Raw genomic sequence first — 27,441 nt, 5'->3', positions numbered from 1 at the left:
CTAAATTGGCCACTTATGCCTATGAACCAAGTAAGGGTTTGATAGTGCAGGAGTGGGGTGAGGATCTGATCTCTTGGGGTTTGTCCAAACATCTGTTGGAGGTTCTAAATCAACAAAAACAGTACCAAATACTTTGTTTAATTTGTCTTGTGTTACCCGATTTCTATTTGTGAGACCTAGTAGCCTAGTAGGTCCAAATGGTGAAGTTGGTATTGTGGGGCTTGGGGAATCAAACCAGTAGTTGATTCTTGGTTGTTTAGGGTCCTTAAAGGTGACCCTACTGCTGTTTTGCATTAGAGAGCAGATTTGAGTTATTTTTCCTATTTGAGTCTCACTAGGGGATTGAGTCTCTAAAGCAACTTTTGTGTCTAAGTTGAGTAACCCATAGGATTTGGGTTTGGCCTTTGAGTAGGTCTAAGGATTGAGTGAAGGTGAGCCTTCATACCTTTTGTGAAGTGTGGGTAAGGTTGACTAAGTTGGGAAAGTCACCTTGTGAGTTCTAGAGACGGTGAGCCCATTGGCACACTTCTGGTTGTGCACTCTGCATCAAAGTTTCAATTCGAGTTTGCTTTGTTCACACAAAGGTTCCAACGTATTGATTTTGCCTTCTATTTCAGGAGCTGATTGTTTCTTTCAAAGTTATTTCATATCTTTGAAGGGCATTCTTATCAAGCAAGGTATGCTTTATTTTTATTTTTGTTTTGTTTTCATTTTTGTTGTTTTAAATTCCTTGATTGATCATGATAGGTATATGTTTTGCTCTTGTTTCAATTTGCGTTTGAGAGAGTTTTTCCCATTTTACCCAAATCTTAAATGCAATTTTGAGATTGCATTGTTTTTCCCATTTGTATTATTTCCATCTACTTGCATTCAGGTTTTAAAAATCTGATTGCAAGTAAGATGGAAATGTTAATTTTTTTGTTTGGCTGAAAAGACTTAATCTTCTTTTGCCAAAATTTCAAAGTTGAAAGTTGTTATGAAGCCTATCCACTCAATTTCGGGTTTTAAAAACATGATTACAAGTGAAAGTTTTTCCCATTTTTCGTGTGGTCAAAATGAAAAAAGTTCTCCAAAATCCATTCATAACATCTACACTTGTTGTCTTTGTCATAAGCTTCATTTACCTTATGTCAAAATCCCATTTTTATCACTTGTCATACATTCATTCTCTTTACCCATTATAAGTTTACTTGCAATCGGGATTTAAAAACCCGACTGCAAGAACATCTTTTCCCATTTGCATACTTGTAATATGTTTCCCAAGATCCAAAATTAGTCAAAAGCTTAGTCTTCAAAGGCTATTGTCTATCCATCCTTCCATTTTTAAAAGCCTTAGGGTTAGAGTTGAGTTTTTCCCCTTCCAAGAAGATCATATGGCTCTTTCAACGGATCGTGATGTTGCATTAACACTTGTGGATTTTCATCGCAGTGTTCCAAGTTTGTGTTCAATGACTGATTTGCCAGCATCATCTTCCCAAAAGAAGATGAAGTATAAATACACCATGTGTCAGAATGAGATCTCTCCTTCCCAAGTCTCTTCTCCATTGGATAAGATTAAAGATATAGAGATTGAGCATGTGGATATGTCAGACTTTCTCAAAAGGGTTAAAAATCCCGTGGACCATAGCATGCCGCCTTTGCTAGATAGTCATCTTCATCTTGCGTCCTCCTTTCCAGTAGCTGCCCTAGAGCCAGAATTCGTTCTTGCTTGTGCTGCCCACTTTGATCAAGAAACTAGAACTATTAGAGATGATGAGAGTGAGGAAGTCATTTGTCTTGATGTTGAAAGTATTGAAAAGATTTTCAAAATACCCGTAGCTCCTATTTATGTAGAGATTTGAAAGGAAAGTGCAACAAAATACGAAATGAAGAGGGAGAAGGAATGGAAGTGTCATATCAACAAGTGAATTCAAGAACCTAGGACATGTCTTACCCGGTGGGCTAAGTTGTTTCGTTGTGATTTCAAAGAGGAAATTGGTGATACAATTACTCTTTTGAGTAGAATCATGGGTTCAGAGCATTCAAATGCCTTTGCACCATGGATGTATCAATTTATTGTAATCATCAGATAGTCTCAGCACATCTTCTGGGGTGAAATCATTAGCGACACTTTTTGTGAACAACTTGCCTGAGTTCCCACTACTTTGACGTTCTACATGAACAAGCATATTTGGTGTATATAGCAACATCACTCAAACACTTTCCCGGTCTTTCTACTAAGGGTGATCGCTCGTTTGTGCCTGTGTGGGATTACTATGATCAGTTACCTCTAAGACCTAGCGGATTCCATTACAGGAGAGTCCGAGATGCTTTCTATGGCCAATACATGTGCTTATTTGATAGAACATTGAAGAACAAAAGAGTGTCAGATTTTGCATGGGAGAAAGTAAATGAGTATGGGTGTTTTTTCCTTCAATTCCCAACATTTACTTATCTGAGAGTTGGATGCTACAGTGGGCAACCATACATGCTTCCAAGATATCCAACTGACAAAACCACTCTTATGGAATTGGGAAGACAACTCATGGTAGTTCATGCACATCAGTTAGTTCGACAGAAGGTTGGGATGGGAATATCTTCTAACAACCCATTGCAGATTGGTCGATATTGTCTCATGACATTTACGAAGGCTAGAGCAATGGAGACTGAGATGCAGGAGATCAAACTCAAAAGGTTCAAACCGAGAGTAGATTTTGATTACAATGGGATGAAGGAAAGGATTAAAAGATCCTTCATCCATGTGCATCACATAGAGGACATCTGGATTGATCTTTGCATTGAAGAGGAGATCCGTAGGATGGACTATTGCAGGCTCACACTTGAGAAGATTATTGATTTGGATCTTGCTAGTATTCTTGAAGGAATGGTTAATGATGGGAAGGTACTCGATTCCGAGTATGTTGAGAAAAGAGTTGGTGAAGCCACACTTCCATTGATTTAATGGTTACAGAAGGAATGCACTTCCATTCTTGATAGATTTCAGCCTGTCCTAGCTAACACCAACGCTTGGCTCAAAAGAAATGGTGTTAGACTCATCAATATCAAGATTGGAAAAGAAGATTCTACAGGACCTGTCGGATGCAAGTCTGAAGTTAGAGTTGATAACAAGGAAGGTGCTTCCTCTTCTACTACAAGGATCAAGTTGAGAGTCAGTAGAGGAATGGTGATTCCTCCTAAAGAGGTAATAGTGAAAGGGAAAGAAAAACCACAGTTTCATATTCATGTCATTCATCTTGAAGATCCAGAAGAAGAGTAGTAAGAAGATGATGCTCCTATGTCCACAACTTCAGAGTCTCCTCATGAAGTTCCTCCTCAACTCCCTTTGGATTTGCCTATGTCTCCTTTCAACATAGAGGTGGATTCTTTTTCCACCATTCATATAAATCCTGTTTCATTAAGTATGAATGCAGAGATGGTCATTCCAGTTTTAGGAACAAAACCATCTTGTTGTTCTCCATTTTGAAAACTTCTGTTTCTTCTCTTTAAAAGTTAAAACTACTGCCTCTGTGCTGCAATGGAAGAGAACAATAAAAGTTTGAAATAAAGACAACCATATGAGGTTCCAGACTTAGGAAACCTCCAACACTTTAAGCTTATAAAAGCTTGGGCAGGTGAACCCTTTTAAGACTATTTTCTCACAAAAATATTGAATGGTTTGCAGAAAACCAGTGTAAATTCTTGTAAATTTTCCTTACTAACCGGTACAACTAAACCTAAATGGAAAGTTGATTTGACTTTTGCAAAGGATTACAAAACCGCACCGAAAAGACCAACAGGTAAACTAGTGCCTTATCTTGGGCAATAGAGTCATCTACAATAGACTGCAACCTAACAAAAGAAGCTAGTACACAAATCACAAGTTCCTGGTCTATCAACTCTGAATATGCTTGACATATACAGAGTCCTAATCTGCATCAGACTTCATCATTCAATCCACACCAAAGATACTGATATCAATGACTTTGTTCAAAGTATATTTATATTTTCCTCCTTAAGAAAAAGACTCAAAATAACTTCATTAGATGCCTAGCAAATCATTCAAATAAGCAATCCTTGATTACTTAAATGGAACAAACACCAGTATGGTGACATAGAAACAATACAAATTTGAGTTTAAATTCTCTGGACTGTATACTTCATTCCTCTGTTAGAAGGTTACAAGTACTTCTTTTTTTGACTCAAAAATTGCTAAGACAAAGGCTTGTATTAATTTTGCTAGAGTTTAGCTACAAAAATTTGTGTCCCCTTTTCTAGGTAGCCTTGGTATCCTTAAATAGAAAATCAGGATGCAACAAGCTTCGGACTACCTAGAAGAAAAAATCTTACCCTAACAGTCATTTACTCCAAAAGTTACATTTCTGTGCCATTGCAGCTGAGGGAGAAACCTAACATTCTTTTTGGAATGCGTGCTTCATTAATTTATTGGGCATTCATTTGGAAAATGGCCGAAAGGGTAAGTTCCTATTACCCAAAATCGGTTACAACCACTGTCAGCTTCATAATGCCGGTGGATCATCTCGTCCTAGAGCATTAATGAGCTCTCCCTAAGAAAACACATAGCCGCGCACCATTATGTTCTCTGCAGATCTCCCTGGATACCCCTCACCAAACCTTCACTTTGAAACAATATCTGATGAGATTTGCACATCTTTGCCATTGATTCTTTTGAATATTTTAAAATTTGGCATCAACGGACAAGGGAAGCCTTCTTTTTTAGCACCTTTCCTTTAGTCGCCATGTCGCGGTGTTTAAAATTTAGACGTATTTCCATTGTGGTATAGCGACAACCATCCGATCGTGGGAAACTAGCATGCCCTTTAACTTTCTTGAGTAATCCACTTAGAAACGATCCCCACCACTTGGTCTCTAGATGTTAAAAAGTTAACCGCTACCACTAGTTGTGCAGCGTAATCGCTCACCTTCACTATTGGCATTAACCGCTGTTGCACTTGGCCTGCACAAAATCATCACCTTCTGGCTGAGAAAAAACTTCTGAGATCTCGAGGTCACTGCCCCAAAAAAAAAATACTTGCCGTGGGTTACACTTGACTATAGAATCAGATTCCTTGGATCGAGAGCTTTCTAACAATACATGGCAAATCCATATTTAGGAAAAAATTAACCCCCAGGCGAATAAATCCCTTTGCATGTCAGTTATTAATTTCTCCTTTCTCACTATAGTCTGAAACTATATTTTAACCTAACTTTCCCGCGCAGATCTCGGCCACATGTCACCTCCTGGTTCGCTTGTGAGTCCCTCTTGACTCCACCTGTTTGCCACTTGGACTGCCACCGGACTTGGGCCTAACTTGGTTCTTCTTCTACTCCCTGCCACGTGGTACATCATGATACGTTTCGAGCCCATCTGGACGGCCACCTCAACTGTCACCTCGTCAGTCGCCATGTCGCAGGGGATAACCATTGGGCATCTTCATCTTGCGGTATAGCGACGACAGTAGATCTTCCCTCAACCTGCTCAATCCTTAACTTGAACCGCTTCACCTTTTTCACACGTGCTTTGTCGCCAAGTTGCGGGGATATTTGGCGATCATCTTTTCATTGTGACATAGCGACAACCATCAGATCTTTCTTGATCACTATTGATCGTCCTTGATCTGCCCACCCATTAACTTCTTTGAGCGGCTTTTTCTTATGCCACGGTGTCACCACGTGTCATCTAGTGATTCGTTCTGAGATCTACCTGGGCACCACTTGTTTGCCGGGTCTGCCACGTGTCAACCTCTAGTTTTGTCGGATATCATTCTTTCGGCCAAACTTCCTCTTCGGCAAGCCGTTCATATGTCTCATCGAACCCGCAGTTTCATCGATGCCCTTATTTTATCTGCGGGACCAGTTGATATTTCTTTGATGTGCCTTTGTCAATGGAACTGAGCCTTCGATGAAACCATTTAGAGATTCATTGCGGCCAAGGTCTGCTTGACATTCATTTAGATGACGTGCCACCTATTCTGCCTTGTGTCACCATTGGACTTTCCACCTCATCAGCTGCATGTCACCATGTAGCACCTCATGATTTGCTCAGAGTCTACCTCGGCTTATCTGGCTTGCCACCCCACCAATCGTCAAGTCGCGGCTATTAACAGTCAAGCACTTTCACATGGCGGTATAGCGATAGTTGTTCGATCGGCTCAAACCTGCTTGATCCTTAACCTGAACCGTTGACCCTTTTCGGCATGTGCTTTCCCGCCAAGTCGTGATGATATCTGGTGAGCATCTTTATGTCGCGACATAGCGACAGTCGTTGGATCTTCTTCGATCACCATTGTTCTGTCAGACTTGCTCACTGGTTATTTTGCCCTTCTGCTGCAGATGCATGCGCAGGGGGCCCCCCGGATCGCTCAGCGACGTCTTGTCAAAAGCCCGTAAGCTTTGACACTAAGGATGTGTGTGACTTTTCATTTGAATACAAAAATGCTCCTCCCCGCGGTCAATGTGGGATAAATGGTTTACACGCCTGGCGACTGAAATTGCTTCCTCAGACTATGCAAAGAGGATGGTTCTGGTCTGGGCTTGGACTATGCACCTGCCATTGCATTGTTCATAAAACTTCGATGCCTCCCCAAACGCCTGTGAATCTTTATTTGCCTAAATTGCTTGCATTAGCTGTCGGCCATGGTTCACCGTTGGTGGTTTGTCACCATTGCACGGCTAATAACCATCGAGCACTTTTATGTTGCGATATAGCGACAGCCGCGAGATCTAAAGAAACTTGCTCGATCTTTAGGATACCCGACATATACATAGGAAAAGACATAGGACTTAGGAAAAATTAAAATTTATCAGAACCCGCCCAGGCCTAGACTTAAAAGGGGCCCCGTTGACGACGCACAGATCCTTCCACTTAAGTGGAAAAGGTAACGAGCAAAGACCTCTAACAAAAGAAAGGGAAATTTTGAATCTTGAACCTTGAACCGATTTGGTTCAAGGGTTCAAGTTCAAAACGAATTACAATAATGCGCTACAAAGGTTTAATTTTCTAAATGTTTTCATTTAAAAGTAAAAACCCTAAACCCTTAGAACCACAAACTCAAGGAAAAGGTCAAATTCTGAATTTCGACAGACTCCAACAACAAAAGGCAAGATTTTCAACATATTTGAAACAGTGATAACATATCTCTTGATCACACACAGGCGGATCTACTGGATATCTTTGAGGATAATCCTACCCATGTCTCTATGCCCGGCTTGACATCATTGGAGATTGATACTTCTACTTCCGGTTTTGATAAATTCATGTTGCAAGCATCACATCCTCTAGTGACTGAACGAGCTATGATTGTTGTCCAAACAAAAACCTCTCCTAGAGTGACTACTTTAGCTCAAATAGAAGCTGCTTCTTCCCCAGTTGCTTCTGAGGCAAATTATATGTGTTTACCTCCATGGCTAAGCTCTTTCACTTCTAAAAGAAAGAAGTAGGAGATTTCTCCTGACATCTTATATTTTTCAGAAGCTCAAGCAAACTAAACCCAAGGTTGCTAAAAGACCTAAGACAGTTTATAGAGTGACAATTGACAGCAACAGGATGAAAGTTGCAGAGATTGTTGAACCAATGGTAGATAAACCACATGAAGAGATACAAGCTTCTAACTACAAAATCACTAGGGTGGAACTTGGTAAACAAACACATGCAGTTGTCATGCATGACTCTCAGCATTAAGTGTCTTCATTGGTGCAATGATATGAGGAACTTTTGGAAAAGAAAGATAAGCTGCAGGAGGAAAATTTGCAGCTTGTCATAGTTATTCAGAGAATTACCAAGTCTTCTGAAGGGGAGAATAATCCTTCAACTTCTTTCAAAGCAAAAGAATTAGTCCAAGAAGTTGAAAGAGTTGTTCAGAAAGTACAAGCATTGGGTTCTTGGGTAGATTAGATTTCTGATCTATGTGCTCAAGTGTTGAAGGAGGTGTTTCAAGTAATGGTTAAGTTCGAGACCATTAAAAAAAAATTGAACCAAACTACTGAATCCTTCAAACAGAATCTGGAATGCATCGAGAGCAACTTGAAAGTTTGGCAGGGGATGCCACAAGAAAAGTTGACTGTTCTTCAAGAGAATGGCATGATTTCTTCTAGAATCATGTATTTAGAATTTGCAGAACTTCTAGAGAATAAAGCCCTTGTTCTAAAGGCACTCATTGAAGAAATTGAGAGGCCTTAGGATTGCGTGCCGAAGTATTGCAAGATGTTGTTTCTCATTGTGAGAAAGGTTCTTGTAATATTATGAATCAGAATGGAGAGTTGCTGCCAGAAGAGGAGGTCTTCACAGATTTTAAGAGGAAGATTCATCAAGAATGGAGCAATGAACCATTTTCAGCTCCATCGATTCAAGCTTTGGTGAAATACCAAATCTTCTTGTAGGAAATCCAGTCCACTCTTGAGAAGTACAACTCTACAATTCTTGGTTGTAGTGATGTTATTGTCAAAACAATGATTGTTGCTAAGAATACCCGTGAGCCGAATCCTGATGAGCTACAAGGAATTATCCAAAAGTTCAAAGAATACATGGCCAAACATGCTACCGTATAAGTGCTTTCAACACTTGGTTTATATTTCAGCATTGTAATTTCAAAATTGTAGTTTTTCTTTTGACAAGTTTATTTGTAGAAATGCTTTTGTAATTGCAAGTTGATCACTTGCACTTTTGTAAATACAAGTAAGCTGATTACAAGTCAATTTAGAATAGGACTTGTAATCTTGAATAAGTCTTAGTTAGTAGTTGGAATAAGACATAGTGGTTGAGAGAATTTCTCAAGCTAGTTGGGATCCTCCCACCTTTTTCTCAAGACTTCTCTCCTATAAATACTTGAGGGGGTCTATTGTATCTTTTTATCTTTTGAAAAGCAAGAAAACTCTGCAAGATTTTCTACTCATAAAGACTTTGAGCTTTATAATTGTAAATTTGTTATCTTTGAGTAATACAAGAGAAGTGAGGAATTTCAGACTTTGTGTCGAAGTCTTGTTTTGTCGCTTTGTGTTCTTATGTTATCTTGGGATATATCTTTGTGTTTATTTTGAAGATTGTGGAAGGCTGTTAGAAAGAGCTTCACTTCATTTAATTGCAGACTTTGTGTTGCAGCTATTGGAAGTGGAATTAGTTTAGAAATTACAATTAGAGTTGAGAAGGATCTCAAGACTTTGTGTTTATGATAGATTCTCAAATAGATTAGCTTTAGAAGTGCATTCTATTTGCAGACTTTGTGCTGTTATATATTGCATTTGGTTCTGAAAATTATCATTACCAGGGTTGATAGGATCGCAAATATTCAAGACTTTGAGCTTGATATTGTTTTCCCATCCCGGAGGAAATGACGGAAATCTTTGGGTTTTCCGGAAACTTCATTTCCTCTTTCTTATTTCGTGGTACAAGTTGTTACTGATATTTGCTTTTAATTGCTATTCTTTCCTGTGAAGAGGAAAGAATATAGTTTTTCTTGAAAGATGAAGGAAAACTGTAATCCCATCTGTTTTTATTAATTTAGATAGGGGGAGCCTTCCCTTAGAATTAAGAGAGTATTTACTTACACGTGACTGAAATCCACAATTTTATACAACCGTTGAGGTGTACAAAATTTTCAACCACCACAACTGCCAGAGATCAAGAATCTATCCAGCTTGACTTGATTAAAGTATTTCCCATATCCATGTTGGACCAGGTGAACTGGGTATCTTTCAACTCCACAACTTGTAACACTGTTCTATTTAGAAAATCTACAAAGTGTAGCATACCTTCAGAGTAATCATCTTGACTTCCAAGCTTTTTTAATCGGTACAAAGGCGTGTTGAAGTCCCCATCCAACATCTAATATCTATTTGGGAATCGAACAGCAAGGAGAGTTTGTCCGAGAGGTATTTTCTAAGCAAGGAGAGGTTGTCCGAGAGGTATTTTCTAAGCAGAAGTATTAATGAGCTTCCAGTTAACTTTGGTCAAAATATTAGTCTGTTAGTCTATTCTTGTAACGGCTCACTTTAAACCCCATAAACGAAGAAGGGCTCCACATTGTAGCCATTCCTCCTTAAGCACCTGCAGACAATAATACAAAAAGTAGCAATCGGCCAGATTTTAGCAGCTACAAAAGAAAAATTTGATTCTACTTTGTTTACTTCTTGAAGAAGGAGAACATCTATCTCGTTATCTAAAATGCAGCATTTTAGCAGATATTGTTTTTGCGGGCTATTTTTTCCTCTTATATTTATGAAAGAATCTTCGTTCCTTATATTTTCTCAACCCTGAAAGATTCTCTGAAATCTTCTTTTCTCAGTTGAAACTTCTTTCGTGGCCTCCCTTGATCAGGTCTCCCTATGAGACAATCTCGTGGTCTCTCCTCGCTCGCACATGATTCTTTTTCCAAGTTATCTTCCATTTATTCTTACTACCAACTAGAGTCCAAATCTAATTCTCCTTACACGTATCAATTAAGGAAGGAATATACTGGTGAAGCGAATCTTCTACCTCATGTTGTGAGTCCTAGTGATCCGTTAATACTTGATCTAAAGCGACGTTCTCGTCTTTAAGGTCTTTTACTTCCGGACTCTTGTCCAAACTATTCTTTAACAGTGCAATATTGATTTCAGAACTTTTTTGTTGATTGCTCTTGGCATCCTCAATAAAAGTATCAACAGAATAAAATTTAAAAGAATGGAAGGAGGAGGATAAGAGGAATCAGAGGAATCATAGATTCTGTGAACTGAGAGGACGTCCAATCGCTTTCTATATTGTGTTTGGCTCATGACAAGGCTCAAATTTTTGATAAAGGCATTGTAGGAGTACTTGTTTCAAAAGTTCACAATGATGGGATGCCTCGGACAAGAATGAAATAAATAAACAAGTAATTAGTGAGTCCATTGGATTCTAAATTCATTGGAACTTCTTATAAGTTCTTAAAGTGCTTAGTTATCAAGTTGTTTATGCCAATGTTTAAAATTCGGTGAACAACTTGATAACAAACTATTTGACATATTATATAGTTGTAGTTGAAATAGTTAGTTATCAAGTTGTTTGTAAAGAGGAGGTCTAAAATATAAGAATCTATGTTTTGAGAGGTGGCAATCTGTAAGCTTTTTTTCATAGGTTTTCCAAGTTTTTCATTTCTTTTCTTTGATAAATGACTTTTCTTTATGAACTCTTTTCAATAGAGATTATGGAGAAAGTTATTTATGTCATTAACTTCAGAATGTTTATGGTGTTCATCTTATCGTGTTGCATATCATAAAGTTATACTCAAAATTATTGTGATGCTTATGGATTCAAGTATTTTCTTTGAGCTACAGACAAGTTAATAAGAGTCATTGTAACACATGCTGAGAACTACGAGTTAATATTTGTTTGTTTATTAAATCATTCATTCTATAATTTTTTTTCTCTATTAGTATTTTAATTAATTTGAAAATCAAGGTCTACAATACCAGGGAGATGCCCCTCTTAAAACCAAAGGTAGGTTTAATGAGATAGGAACCTTACAAATTGATGGCGCAAATTATACTATTTCTTGAATATAAGAGAAACAAGTTTTTAGAGCATTTTTAATAGTACAAATCTATTTACCAACAAGTACCTAAGGCATTTTATTCCATAGAGGGGATCTAATATGGATCCTCACAAGGTCAAGGCCATAATAGAATGACAAATAGCTAGAACCTTATTCATTAGTATCACTAATTTGTAAAAACTTATGACAACATAGCGGTAACAATCATAGGTTTATTGAGTGAATCTCTTTAGTGAAATGAGCTAGTCCCCAAGATATTTTAAAAAACATAGGAAAGCAACATACACAACTCTAGTTTTAGTTATTATAAATTTTATAAAGCCTTCATTTTGTAGTGTGATTATCTTGGTATGGCATAGGTATGGTAGGAGGGTAGTAATTATGCAAGAGGAAAGACCCCTAACATTTGGGAGTCGCCAATTACAAGGTAAGGATTTGGTGAACAAAATAATAGCTATCGTACATGGAGTCAAATAATAGAGAATATATCTAATGGGGAAGATAATTTAAGGTAAACATAAATCATGATAGTTTCAAATAATTCATAGGATGGAGTTTACCATTTGAGGAACAAAAAAATAGATCACAAAGATCTTTTAAAATGGCTTTGAGATGACATGCAAAAAATAGTAGGAGAATGCTATGGCTAACTATTCTGTCTAGGAAGAATAAGCTTACAATTTAACTATTTATTCCATTTGTATAATACAAGTAGATTAAGTGGATGAGGTACAAGAAGAACGGAAAGTTAATATGAATGCACCACATTTCAATAAAAATCTCTAACAAAATTAAATTATGTAAGATAAATTTTCATTGAAAGAACACGCTCTATAGTACAAGGCCGTGGTGTAGCCTATTTAGGAATTGAACCCTCAAATTCAATGTTTTGGTGGAGCTCTATGTAATGTCCCCTACTAAGTTTAGGCCTGTTTTAGCCATAATTAATCCATCTCAACATACTTATGACATAAACTAAATTGATTAGGAGACAAAATTATCTTAACATGAATCCAATCAGTGATAATCCACAGTTCAAACAGTAAATGCTCATTCAAATTACTATGTCTATACATATATCTATATATTTATATATTTTTTTATTATTTTCAGATAGTATTATCATATATAATTTACTGCAGAGCAGTTCTTATAAAATATTATAATAATTATAATCGTTATATTATTTTTTATAAATATATTATTATTATGTTCTGCATCTTCATATTAAGCACATCACTGTACATACCGCCAAGAACAGGAATGTTTTACTGCTTAGCCTTCTAATTGTTCTCCCTTGCAAACAACTCAATCCTATCTTCTTAAATATTGACAGTAATAGCGAGAATGAATAATATATTTTTATTATCTTAAATGTTTATTTGAAAGTTCTTTCTGATTTTACAATCTAATATTATTATTTTCTGATCAAGACATTATATATATATATAATTTTTCAGACACTATTATAAATATATAACTGCATAATAATATAAATGCAGAACAGTTCTCAGAAAGAAGCATCGCTACTATAACAATTCGTAAATAAAACATACCAATGGCAGCAATATACAACAACCTGATTATATCCATCGATCACCACTTTCTTTCCTTATTGTTCGATGCCTTTTCCTGACCACCTATTCCTTCTCCTTAAAATTTACTTTTCTTCCGTATTCTCCATGTCTTACTTTCCCTTCTCTTTATGAATGAATGTTTTTATAATAGGAATCTGCCAGTCAAATAATATTATGCTCCTACAAGGATGATCGTTGATATTATAAACTGAACTTATTTCCGTTTCTTTTTTCCATGATGCCCCCCCTCAAAATGGGATTCAATTCATATTATATATCTTGTAATCCAAATGGTTACATCCCTTGAATGTGTAAGAGACATGTCTTTCCCTAACAATGTCTCTCCACAACAGATCGCTGCCTTTTATTAATTTATTTGAATTCGGTGATTGATATATAAATATATATAAATTATATATTTATTATTTTAAATATGTAGGTTGTGTTCTACAATTAAGAATATGTAAATTATGTTTCTAATATTAATTTATTTTTATTTGAATATTTCATGAATATTATTTGGAACAAATATTAATTAATAATATATAATAAATAAATAAATTTCAAATAATTATTCGTTGGTAATTAATTATTATATTAATGAATTAATAATAATTACTTCATTTAGAATATATATAACAATCAAGGAGGGGACATGACAGTCCGCCCTTCCCGAAATTGCTTGTCCTCAAGCAATTGACAATTTCTTCAAACTGAGTTATCTCCAAATAAAAATACAAGGTATACATATGTATATGTGAAGACACGAAGTATACATGAAATGTATACACAATAAACGTAAGTTAGTGAAGCATGAAGCTTGAATGCATGTAATACACATGAATACGTGCAAGGAATAATGTATGAGGCATAAGAGTATGTAAGACATGAGGCATCTACGTAGGGTATGAAGTGATTCACACGAAGTCATGTAAATACATGCAAGGCTTGAAGTAAACATGGAAGTCTGGAAGCATAAACGTAAGTAATGCATGTAACAATATTCAGCATATAAGGCAAGAAGCATACAAATGAACATATGCAGCATAAAGTATATGTATGAGGCATGAGGTAATGCACATAAATGCCATAAAACATGATGGGCACACATAAGGCTTGAAACCATGTAAGGCAAGAAGCAGCATGCATGAATACACGTAAGGAATGAAGTAATGCACATAAGTAAAGCATGAATCATACATATGAATACATGCAAGACATGAATCACAAGAAGCATGATTTATACACATGAATACACTCAAGGTGTGTAGCATATGTATAATATAAGTGAATACAATTAAGGCATGCAACATACACATGAAATACATATAGTACATAAGGTATGGAGTATACAATTGAATCTTCTTAAGTTAAGTAGCAGGAATTCACTTAAGTCATAGATCATACAAAGCATGAAAATCACGCATATAGAAAAATATGTGAATCATCCGCAAGAATACACTCAAGGCATGAATCATTCATCAGGCATGTAGACATATAAATGCATGTATTGCATGAAGTATACATGTTAGGGGTAATGCAATAAATACACGACAGGTACACAAAGCATGAAGCAATACTCTTAAGTACATATCAGACATGTAGTGCAAATAAAAAACATGAAATACACACATGAAGTATGAAGTAGTACACATGTAAACATTAAGTAATATACAATAAAGCATGAAGTATGCACATAAGACATGTAAGGCCTGAAGCAATACAAAAATACACATAAGACACATAGCATATATAAGAAAGGCACTCATGGAGTGGACATGCTGTAGACATACCAGTTGTGAAGCAACACATAAAGATACAAGGTATTCTTGCTGAAAAAACATATTAGACATGAAACCATCACATGATTACACATAATATATATACAAAGAATACATACATTAGGACGGTACATATGTAATTATCCTGAAAACATGACAACATTAAGCAATTCCATAAACATTCATACAAAACATATATAATGGAGCAATCAAGTTGAAGACACATCAGGCATATAGTAAACACATAATCATAGATCATTTACATAGGCAACAATTATTGCTTACAAGATCATAAAGGTAATTCATTCTATTATAAGAATTTGAAACCAGAATAAAATCAGGTTTGCCCAACCGTCCCATATTGAGCCCAAAAGCGGTCGCGTGCCCTTCTAGCCCCCTATGGTGTGGGTCTTGTCCCCTAGATCATACCTTGTTCCTTAGTACCAGGTTTGCCCAACCGTCCCATATTGAACCAAAAGCAGTCACATGCCCTTCTGGCCCCCTATGGCGTGGGTCTTATCCCCTAGATCATACCTTGTTCCATAGTACTAGATCATACCTGTCATGTCCCCTCCTTAATCATTATATATAGCATAACGAAATCAAAAATAACAAAAAATAATAATAAACATAAAAATAAATCCAAGAATATAAATATGATAACAATACATATATTGATAACTTATTGTTTATAGAAATAAACAATAATAGAGTTTGCTTACTACTGACTTATTATTATTACAAACATTGATCAACTGAGTGATACCGTGGATGAAGCAACCTATTTATATAGCAGTAAGGAAATAAGATATTACGGAAATCCTTTGTAAGATACAGCTACCACAATTCAATTACGGGTTTCCTCGCTACGTGGTCGGTGAAGACAAGAGCTCCCATGGCACTCGTTGAGTTTCGAATGGAAAGCACTGAAGTTATAGTAATCGGGATAAACCATTAAGGGTAATAGTATCGGGCAATTTTCAAACAAAATCCTACGTAATTGATTCTCAATAATATGGACAGCCATATCATATACGGCATCAACTCAGTATAAGCGACTAGACACCCATTGAATGGCTTTAATTAATATCTAAGAAAGAAAGATTATAATCACTGTACAGGAAAGTATCGAATCAAGACAATTCTATCATTGTGATCCAAAGGAAGCATGCACAAAAGTAAAGATTCACGATTACTAAAGAGGTGTGATTTGACCAACCTGTATAATTTTTGGAGAGATATGATTAAATAAGTAAATACAAACGAAAACATCAAATAGAACATTTAACCAATAATGGTGGAAAAGTGCGATTAGAAGCATTAATCATTGTTTATGAAGATAGGCGATTAAAGGGATGTCTTTTCACCCCCAAAGCATGTTAGCTTCCAAGTTGGCAAGATATATAATAGATATCCAATCCATTCTATTGAAAAAACAAAAAGGGACGAAGGAAATCATAAGGAGAAATCGGAGAATGATCAGGATTAAATTGGGAAAATATTGAAATCTAATTTTTTTCCAAAATTTTATATGTTTTAGTAAATTGCAATTTTGAGGGTCTTCGGTGCATTTCTGGAAACATGATGGAGCATCATTGATGTTTCCGAAATTTGGTTCTAGATTATTTGAATACCTTTCCAACGCATCAAACGGTTTGTAATTTGGAGCTAGGATGAGAAAGTTATGCCTTCTCAAACTGGACTGAAATTTTATATTTAGTTTTTTGATAATTTTGATAGTTTTAATAGTTTAATTGTAATAAACATTATGATGACTCTTCATTTCAATTCCAAGGGATTTGTGTGACCCTTGGGATACATTTGACTTGTATAAACTCCAATTTTGAATAGAATGGAGACAGTTTTTGGTTTGCAATCTTCTTGTTGTCAATTTTTGTGTTGAAATCTACAATACCGCAGGTATCACACTAGGTATTGTAATCTGGTTTTCATAAATCAGATCAGTGGTATCAGAGCGGGAACGCTCCTTTATGCCAATTTACACAAGGTCTTCCTACCAAAGATTAGGATTGGATACACAAGATTTGTCAAAATACCCACCTTTGAGACGCACACAATCGAAGATGTCAGACAATGATGTTAAGAAGTTGGTCGAGGAAGCTTTAAATAAGCAACGAGAGGAGATGATGAGTCAATTTTCATGCCTCCTACAGAAGCAAAAATCCTCTGAATCTGAAACACCATTTCGTGGAAATACCCCTTTCAAAGTGCAGGTCAATTTCGACATCCCAAATTTTGAAGGAAAGGTCGATGCTGAAGCTGTTGATAACTGGTTATCAAAGTTGGATAGGTACTTTTCTGTAAATAATTTCTTAGATGCTGAAAAGATAACATTTGCTCTCCTCAAAGCTGAAACCCATGTGAAATTAGCATGGGAAACCAAAGTAGCAAATAAAGAACAAGAATCAGTTGCTGAAGATGGTTTTATACTATCTCTTGATAAGAAGCCCACATGGGGAGAATTTGTGGAATATATAAAAGAAGCCTACCTCCCGGAGGACGTATATGAACAAAAATACATAGAATGGCAGCTTCTTCGCCAAAGGAGGGATGAGTCTGTGCAAGATTACACCAATACATTCCATTCACTTTCAGCAAAACTCGGTATTAATGATTCAGAGAAGCATAGAATTTTGAAATATCGGAGTGGACTTCACAGGTATATTCAAACAGAGATGGATTTTTTAAATATTGAGACATTGGCAACTACCTATAAATATGCTACAAAAATTGAAGAAAAATTCAAGCAAAAAGGGAAGAGGGACTACTTTGCAAACAACAAGCCAAGGGCTGAAGGTGGCAATAAATTTGCAGGGAAACAGGTGACCAAGGAACCTCATTCAAATTCACCCAAGAACACATGGTGGTCTACTAAAAAGACAGACACAGGCATGTGGTGTGAGATGCATAAGTCCCCAACCCATAATACAAAGGATTGTCGAAGTATTAAAAATTTGATGACAGAAATACGAGGGGAGGAAGCTGAACCTGAATCGTCACCAATAGATAATTCTAAGAAAGAGGAGAATGATTCCATCATAGAAGCAAACCCATATGCCGTAGTTGGAACTGGTAAAGTATTTCCCCGTGAAGATGAAGAGAGACTTTTTCATTCACAGATGTGGGTTGATGGAAAGCCTCTACATTTTATTGTTGACAGTGGGAGTCAAAAGAATTTGATCTCTAGGGAGACAGTCAAAAGATTAAATTTGAAAGTGACAAGACACCCACAACCATACTCTATGGGATGGGTGAATGAGGGACAAGATATTCAAATCAATCAACAATGTCGTTTGCCGTATTCAATCAAGCCTTTCAAGGATGAAGTGATATGTGATGTAGCACCATTGGATGTATGCGATGTCTTGCTGGGGCAGCCATACATGTATCAGAGGCATGGGGTGTATGAGTCCAGGCCACGTAGTGTTACAATCAAGCTTGGTGAGAAGAGGTACCGAATACCAGAGGTATGTCCAACACAAACTACATCTTTAATTAGTGCTAAACAATGTAAACGCTTGATTGCTCAAACTGGAGCTTTTATTGTACTCATGATTCACCCTGAACAAACAAAGTCAGTTGTTCTTAATACACATGCTAAGGTAACAGAGAATCAACAAAATCAAATAGATAAAATTTTGAAAGAATATCACAGTGTGTTTACACCACCAGTGGGAGTACCAACACACTATCAAGTCAAGCACTCTATTGATTTAATTCCAGGCACACCGCTACCACATGAGCCAATATATAGGAGGTCAGTTTTGGAAAATAATGAGATTAAGAGACAAATTCAGGAGTTGATTCAGAAAGGACACATTCGTCCAAGTGCTTCACCTTGTGGAAGTCCAATTGTCCTTGCTAAAAAGAAAGATGGGACATGGAGGCTTTGTATTGATTATAGAGCATTAAACAAAATCTCTGTTAAAAATAGATATCCAATCCCTCGAATTGATGATTTGTTGGACCAACTTAGGGGGGCTAAATTCTTTACAAAAGTTGACTTGAAGTCTGGATACCACCAAGTACCAATTGATCCAGCAGATGTGTGGAAGACTGCATTTAAATCTAAGGAAGGTTTGTTTGAATGGTTGGTCATGCCTTTTGGCCTAACAAATGCCCCAACCACATTTATGAGATTGATGAATGATGTGCTTAGACCATTCATTGATTCTTTTGTAGTTTTTTATTTGGATGACATACTCATCTTTAGCAGAACTTGGTCTGAGCATTTGCAGCATGTTGAACAAGTTCTTTCAACTCTGCAAAAACACAAACTTTATGCCAACATTGAGAAGTGTTCTTTTGGTATGCAGAGTATTCAATACTTAGGGTATATCATTGACGTTGAGGGTATTCATGTTGATCCAGCAAAGATTCAAATAATTCAAGATTGGCCATCCCCTAAAAATTTCACAGAGCTTCGCAGCTTCTTGGGCTTAGCCAACTTCTATCGTAGATTTGTGTTTGGTTTCTCACACATATCATGGCCTCTTAATCAATCACTCAGGGGTGGAGCACAAGCAAAATTTCAGTGGACAGAGGCACAACAACAAGCATTTGAGGAGTTAAAGAAAAGACTATGTTCAGCACCAGTATTGGTCTTTCCAGATCTACACCAAACATTTGAGATAGAAACAGATGCATCAGATTATGCTCTTGGTGCGGTACTCACACAAAATGGGCATCCTGTTGCCTATTACAGTGAAACTTTTTCTGATACAGTACGTAAGTATCCCACCTATGATAAGGAGTTGTATGCCATTGTTCAGGCTTGCAAACAATGGAAACACTATATACTGGGAAAAGAAACTGTTATACATACAGACCATAAACCACTCCAATTCTTGCAAACACAAGGAAAGCTACAGAATGATAGACATCAACGGTGGTCAGTCTATTTACAACAATTTCACCTCAACATTCGTCATAAAAAAGGAAGCAGTAACAAGGTGGCAGATTGTTTGAGTAGGCCTCCAATTGCAGGTTTGACAATAGTGTTGGATTCATGCGGTCATCAATCATCCACTTGGGAACAACTATATAGTACTGACCCTGATTTTGCTGACATCTATAGTAATTTGGTAGAAGGAAAATCTGTCTCTGATTTTCACTTGCAGGATGGGTTTCTTTGCCATAATGGTCACATATGTGTACCCACCGAAGAACGGAAGAAAATGATATGGGAAGCTCACTACAGTCGTGTTGCAGGACATTTTGGTATTGGTAAGACTACTGCTATCCTTCAAAAGTATTTCTATTGGGCAAAAATGAAGCAAGATGTCATTTCACATATACAAGCTTGTGCAGCCTGTGCGATTGCAAAACCAGCAAACCGTAAGTTGGGTCTATACTTACCATTACCTATTCCTGATAAGCCATGGCAGTCTATTTCAATGGATTTTATGTCTGGGCTTCCAACTACCAGGCGGGGGCATGATTGTGTATATGTTGTGGTAGATAGGTTTTCTAAAATGGCTATCATGGTGGCATGTAAAAAGATGATTTCTGCAGAAGATACTGCCAAGCTATTTTTTGAACATGTGTGGGTTCATTTTGGTTTGCCAAAAACCATTATTTCTGATAGAGATAGTAGGTTCATCAGCAAATTTTGGTTTGCACTATGGGCTAAAATGGACACGAAACTGACAAAGTCCACAGCATTCCATCCCGAAACAGATGGGCAGACAGAAGTGGTGAATCGAATGATTATTCATATTTTACGGATGTATCATTCAAAACATCCTCGCACGTGGGATGAAATCTTACCCTATGTGCAACACAGCTACAACCGTGCACTCCATAGTACTACAGGGCACAGTCCATTTGAGGTTTCTCTTGGGTACCAGCCATTGGCACCTATGGATGTAGCAATACCATCTCTACAGTCTAGTAGTCCATTGAATGGTTACAAGGAGGTAGATAAAGCAGAAAAATTCATTGATAACATTAGACACCTACAACAACAAGTTTATGAGATATTGGAGCAGAGTAATCAAAAGTATAAGGAAAGACATGATAAACATAGAACTCCCCATCAGTTTCAGGTTGGTGACAAGGTATGGTTACATTTTCAGAAAGAGCGCCTGCATGGACCAAATAGGAAGCTTCGACCTCTTCGTTATGGACCATACACTATTGTGAAACAAGTTGGTGAGAATGCTTTTGAACTTAATTTGCCATCCTTTTTGGGACTGCATCCAGTTTTCAATGTGGAGTTGTTGAGACCCTATTTTCCTCCTTTATTGGATATCTCCCAAGCTACTGAATACATTCAAGCTGCAGAGTTAAACCCCTCTACTACTGCTCCAGTCCAGTGTGACCATGTTACTGAAGCCATTTTAAAGACTTTGAGAAATCAGAAAATTCCTTTGTATCGGGTGGTTCGAGCTGGTCAGCATTCTCATCAAGGCAAGTGGCTTACTAAGGAACAAATTGAAGAACAATTTCCTCATCTGTTGGAGCAGATTAGTGCAATGGGGCCCATTGCCTCTTAAGGGGGGAGGAATGATCAGGATTAAATTGGGAAAATATTGAAATCTAATTTTTTTCCAAAATTTTATATGTTTTAGTAAATTGCAATTTTGAGGGTCTTCGGTGCATTTCTGGACAAATATAATTTGGTTCTAGATTATTTGAATACCTTTCCAACGCATCAAACGGTTTGTAATTCGGAGCTAGGATGAGAAAGTTATGCCTTCTCAAAGTGGACTGAAATTTTATATTTAGTTTTTTGATAATTTTGATAGTTTTAATAGTTTAATTGTAATAAACATTATGATGACTCTTCATTTCAATTCCAAGGGATTTGTGTGACCCTTGGGATACATTCGACTTGTATAAACTCCAATTTTGAATAGAATGGAGACAGTTTTTGGTTTGCAATATTCTTGTTGTCAATTTTTGTGTTGAAATCTACAATACCGTAGGTATCACAGTAGATATTGTAATCTGGTTTTCATAAATCAGATCAGAGAAGGTTGGAACTGTTATTAAGTTACAGGCAGTGACAACCCTGTCCTGAGTGGTATGCATAGGGAATGTGTTTTAAAGACTGCTTAATATATATAGCCCGATAATGTTTGTATGAAGAATTTAATAATAATAATATTAGCATAAACTACAATATGTATAATAGTAATACTAATATAAAGGGATTCAAGCTTAATTTCACATATTGTGGCATGTCAGATCTGTCTGCCACTACAGCTACTAGGTGGAATAATGATTGGTGTTTAGTAAATGGGCAGTGTAGTAATTTATATTATTGGGAATATAATCTGTTTTATGTATTTTTATATTTATATACATATACGGGTTGTTCAGTCAAATAATATTTTACAAAGAACTATTCTGCAGTAAAACTTATAGTGTAATACTATCCGAATTTAGATAAATAAATATATATAGAAATCATAATTTGAATGAACAAGTAAATGTGAGATTATAAATCTGATTGAATTATCAATTCAATATCAAGAAGAAGATTATGTTGTCACTGATTGAAATCCGGTTAAGATGGTTTTGTCTCCTAATCAACGTAGTTTAAGTCATAAGTATGTTGAGATGGATTAATTATGGTTAAAACAGGACTAAACCTAGTAGGGGACATTATATTCTACTACTCTCAAGTAGGTGGACAATAAGGATTCTTGAAAACATGTCACAAATGAAGAAAAATATTTTTTATTAGGCTAGAAGGTGATGTCAAGAAATTTATTTTAGAATGCATAGTATAGTAACAAAATAAATAAAATGTAATTAAAACTTTGGGCATTCTACAATCTTTATCTATTTTAAGCCATATGTAAGAATAGGTATCAATAGATTTTATCATGTTTTTTAATGGATTATGTCGCTGAATGTGCATATTTTTGTGTTTATATCATACCTATTTATAGAAAGCATTATAGAAAGGGCCCTCGAATATCATTCAAAGGTTTCCTGGCACAAAAAATTATAGAATAATAATGATCCTATTTTTATATATAATTTTCGCTTTTTCTTATGTGCTCAGCTTTATCATAGACTATTAAGTCATTCCCAATTAGATTGAAAAGAAAAGGTGTTCACTAGGATCTTTTAAAGATATCTTCCATTTGTTTATTGAGATAAAAATATGAGATGTGGATATTGGCTGCCCCTCGGCAAATGACAATACAATGTTTTTTTACACTTTTCTCCTTTTCCCATTGTATGGGACCATCCACTATCCATCACTTATTCATTTTGGGTAATCTAAAATTTAATGAGACAAAAAAATGAAATATCAGAGAATGATGTGAATAACAAGTTATTTTAGGGCTATCTTTTACATTTCACTTCATATAAATAAGAGAGATAGGTGCAATGGCTTCTATTAGTAGAATTTTAGTATGGTACTTATTTTAATTCTAAATCTAGAACCAATTGTAATGCCTTGTGGTTGCTATCTACCATCTCTTTCTTGTAAGTGCACTCAAGGTTGAGAATAGTTGAAGAACACATTCAACACGAGCAAGAGGTACTCTATTGTTGGAGGGAGAACATATCAATAATAAAGAGTAGAATGAAGTAGCAAGTAGATAGACACTGCAAGGAAAGAAATTTTTATTGTTGGAGATTGACACTTGTGTGATTATATTCATATTAGTATATAATGAGTAAAACAATAGAAGAATGACAATCTTTGCACCCACCAATTATAGCCCTTACATAGTTTTGCAGAAGATTGGCAATTTAGCAAACAAGTTGGAGCTGTCAGGGTCAGCAAAAATATAGTCTCTTACATTTATTTATTATATGAAGGTGGTTATTAAAGGAAGTTTTTCATATTAGACATAATTATTAGAGGTTGATGATGAGGGAAAAATAATTCTAAATAAGGGAATATTTTAAATAGGCACTAAGAGGTTCTAATCAAGGGTGCTTATAGAGTATATGATCCAGTGGAAGAATTATCCTTTCAAAGATTCTATATAAAGAATAAAAAATTCACGCATACACTTCCCAAAAAGGTGGGCATGCTATTACCTTAGCCCATTGAGATATATCTGACCAACTTTTGCTAGCATCTTAGATATGTGATCAACTATTTAGCTCTATGGATGGGCCTTGTAATCCAGTCTTTTACCAATATCAAAAATTATTTGTTAAAATAAATTTTAATTAAGTTATGTGATTATCTATGTAATCTTATATAGATAGTTAGGGCAATCTTAACTGCCTTCATGATATAATTATGGTATATATAGGAAATTTGATTAGTTTATTCTTAATAACATTGTGAATTATATTTTTTTAGACTTTTGAAAGATTGCTTCTTAAATTGACTTGTTATGATTGCAATAATTTCACTATATCATATTTTCCTGGCCCTCTTTAACCATGTAAATTATGCAATAAAGAATGCTGATATAACTATAAATTTATTACAGGATTGTATATTTATTATTGTTTATATTGAAAGTAATATATAAGATTCGATTTTGATTCTTTATTTAAAAAATATGATGTCACTTTATTCCTTTGGAATTACACTGCTTTAAAGATTGAAGTGTCACCTCATTCGTTGTTAAAAAAAGAAGTTATTGCTCCCATCTCTTCAGAATTTCTATAAACATAACTCTCTTACATTTGTCTTATATATTCTATAAATAAAATAGTAAAATTTTATTTGTTGCTGATGAAATTTGTACGCTTTTTCAATAAATTAATTATTACTCGTTTAACGTCCAAACCATTTATCTTGGAATCTTACACCACTTTAGGGCTTAAATCTGAATATTTTTTCTTAGACAGACTGTTCTTTAATCTGAACTCTTTTCGTTGAAGATGGTCCACATCTACCGATCAGTCTGACCTAGAATGAACATGGTTAATATTTCACTTTATTTTTAGTTTGGCTTTCTCAACATGTTTTGCATTTTAAATCTGAATTGCTATACACTGGATAAATAAAACTGCTGTAAATTCCTCACTGATCACAACTATACTCAAGCTGTTTTGATAATGGCTGATGATTTGAATTGTCACGCAGGCAAAATCACTTATAGTGGAAAACGCTTATATGTTTAAAAAGGTAACAGACTGTATATCGATATTCTTATTGCCATCATAATGTTTGTTTTGCTTTTGGCATGGATAAAACTGTAAACTTTCTACAGATTGGTAGAAGTCGCACGGCATGGCACCTTAATAATGACACCGTGGAAGAAGTCAACTATAATTTGGAAACAGATGCTGCAACTCAACAAGATCTACCTCAAACTAATCTCAATCTCGCGTAATTATTATGATCATAATTTTTAATAAACAATTCTTCTTTATTGCAAAAGATAAAATCTAATGAAGAAATTGTGTGTGCAGCCTCTCATGAATTCAAGGGGACTCTATGGTCAAAGTGATTTTTCTGCAACTTATTTCAGGCACAGTGAAGTTCCAACAGTACAGTTTTCAAACAGATTATATATTAAGCAATCAAGTATTCCATTAATGTTCTTAGGTTCGCACCTCTCACTTTCTTTGTTTTCTATGCTATGAATTGAGCTGGGCGCTCAATCTTTTCACATTAATTTTAGCAAATTGAAAATAACTTCTAGATTGAAATAGTATACAAGGGTAAATTTCAGAGCGTATTATGGTTCTCTTTAATGTAAAGGCCAGAATCTGTAACCTGCAACAAACCATAATCCATCAAAATTTCCTTAAATTGTTTTTCATGGTTACAAATTTTTAGCAGGTTGCATCTCCCAAACAAAATATTTTAGAAGAACACTTGAATCAATATTAGCTATGCAAGGTATGTATTATAGTGCCATTTTCTGTACGCGCTGTTTTTCAAATGCTTTGTTTATACTGTTCTAAAAAACTATTGTATTCATCTCTTATTAGTTCAAAATTATGCGTATAAGCGAAATCGCTCAGACATATATACACAGAAAATTATACTAGTTGTTACTGTTATTTTAGCGCTGCACTATATATAGGAAATAGAGCAGCAATATAAATTATAAAGGATATGGCTTACAAGCATTATACTTCCATATACATTATTAGGGGAGAGAATTATACAAGTAATTTGAATTAGAGCAAATGCCATGAGAGTTTGAGAAATATGTTTAACAATTGTTTTTAGAAATGGTAGTTTGAATAACAAAAATTTGGAAAAATTTAATGGTAAGTTATGATTCAATAATATCTATGTATACTATTAATTTTATTTATTTTTATTGATAATATATATGAACATATTATTTGTTTATTTGTCATAAATTTATAATATAGTATTGATAAGGAAATCAAATTTAAAGAGTGCTAAAGTTATCATTTTGTTGTATAATTGATCTAAATGCTTGAAATGCAGGTTTTGTTTCAGTTTTTTTGAGATAGACATGATGGGCATGATGATGGCTAACAATTTTCACTTTAAGCTAGTATAATCTAGCTTTGATTTGAGGTCCATGCACAACATAATTGTCAACAATTTTCTTCTGGTGATGAAGTTGAGCGACCCAGACCTACAACACGGAGTAGAAAGGGCTGGTGGCTAGAGCCTTTGTGGCATTGCCCAAATCCATGGTGGCCACCTCATAGGATCGTCGATGGTACATGGCCAGCCACTTGCCATAAATACGAAGAAAACAATCCATGTGTTGGATGGCATCATTCCACCATGTAAGCCAACCCGTAAGCTGAGTGGGGTGGCTCTTAAGATTCAAAACCCTCTGAATGTGGGTCATCGTGGGTGGATGACTCAACAATGAAGTGTTAAAAAAATTAAGTTTTTGATGGTTGTAAGTGACCCACTTGCCATTCAATGCGAAGCTTAATGGGATAATGATTTGATAAGGTTACCTCAAGGAGGTAAAATTTGTAGAACTTGATTTTCCCCAAAATAGAAAAAATATTGAGTTGAGATAATGGCATGATCAAGTCGTTTGAAAATTATATTAGAACCAGCCCTATAGTTACTCCAAGTGTGCTCGACACTTTGAGTGCGAGAACAGTTGATATTGGAGTCAAAAAGACCCAATTTATTGCACATATAAAACCATGCCTCTCTTTCACCAACTGTCCACTGAAAAGGTAAGAACTCATCCTTATCAAAGGCCACCTAAACCATACTAAAATCCCCACATAGAACCCAAGTGGCTAGTGTTAGAGAATTAGGTTACCATTGCCAAAGATGAGATCTTTCAACAACATCATTGGGAGCATAAATATTAATGATTCCAAAGGATTGGTTATCAACTAACATGAGGACCCACACGAGTTGGTGAGTGGGATCCAACCCATTAGCCACAATAGGGGAATGTCAGAATGGTGAGATGAGGGTGACAACACCTCTTCGACCAGCTTCACATTCTGAAGCAAAAATCAGGCCATCTCGCCATATTAGATGACATGCAACAACTAACATGAAAGTTGTAATTTTAATCTCCTGGAGGCAAAAGATATCTATATCGGGAAATTTTGGTTGAGTATCTTGCACAAAATTCCTCCTAGTGAGGTCAGTTAGACCTCAGACATTCCATGACATGAACTTCATGATTCAAAATTTTGCATGTAATCCCTATC

The 27,441-nt window shown here is 35.7% G+C and overlaps 1 protein-coding gene across 5 annotated transcripts in view; it reads left to right on the top strand.

Annotated features, from left to right (window-relative positions):
* Positions 1-25,711, top strand: part of LOC131078135 (truncated transcription factor CAULIFLOWER D) — a 96,844-nt gene extending 71,133 nt beyond the window's left edge. For 3 of the 5 annotated variants that reach the window (XM_058015821.2, XM_058015826.2, XM_058015812.2), the window contains 2 exons: positions 24,902-24,943; positions 25,231-25,711. In XM_058015821.2, coding sequence (XP_057871804.2) covers positions 24,902-24,943; positions 25,231-25,404 — 216 coding nt within the window. In that variant the 3' untranslated portion in view covers positions 25,405-25,711. Of the gene's footprint in view, positions 1-24,901; positions 24,944-25,028; positions 25,148-25,230 lie in introns of all 5 variants that reach the window. The other 2 variants (XM_058015836.2, XM_058015830.2) reach the window with 1 other exon arrangement.
* The last annotated feature ends 1,730 nt before the right edge of the window (positions 25,712-27,441 follow it).

This window comes from Cryptomeria japonica, chromosome 5 (assembly GCF_030272615.1).
Source record: "Cryptomeria japonica chromosome 5, Sugi_1.0, whole genome shotgun sequence".
Classification (NCBI taxonomy): domain Eukaryota; kingdom Viridiplantae; phylum Streptophyta; class Pinopsida; order Cupressales; family Cupressaceae; genus Cryptomeria; species Cryptomeria japonica.
The sequence above is the reverse complement of the archived record's forward strand: the minus strand, read 5'-3'. Positions and strand labels throughout refer to the sequence as shown.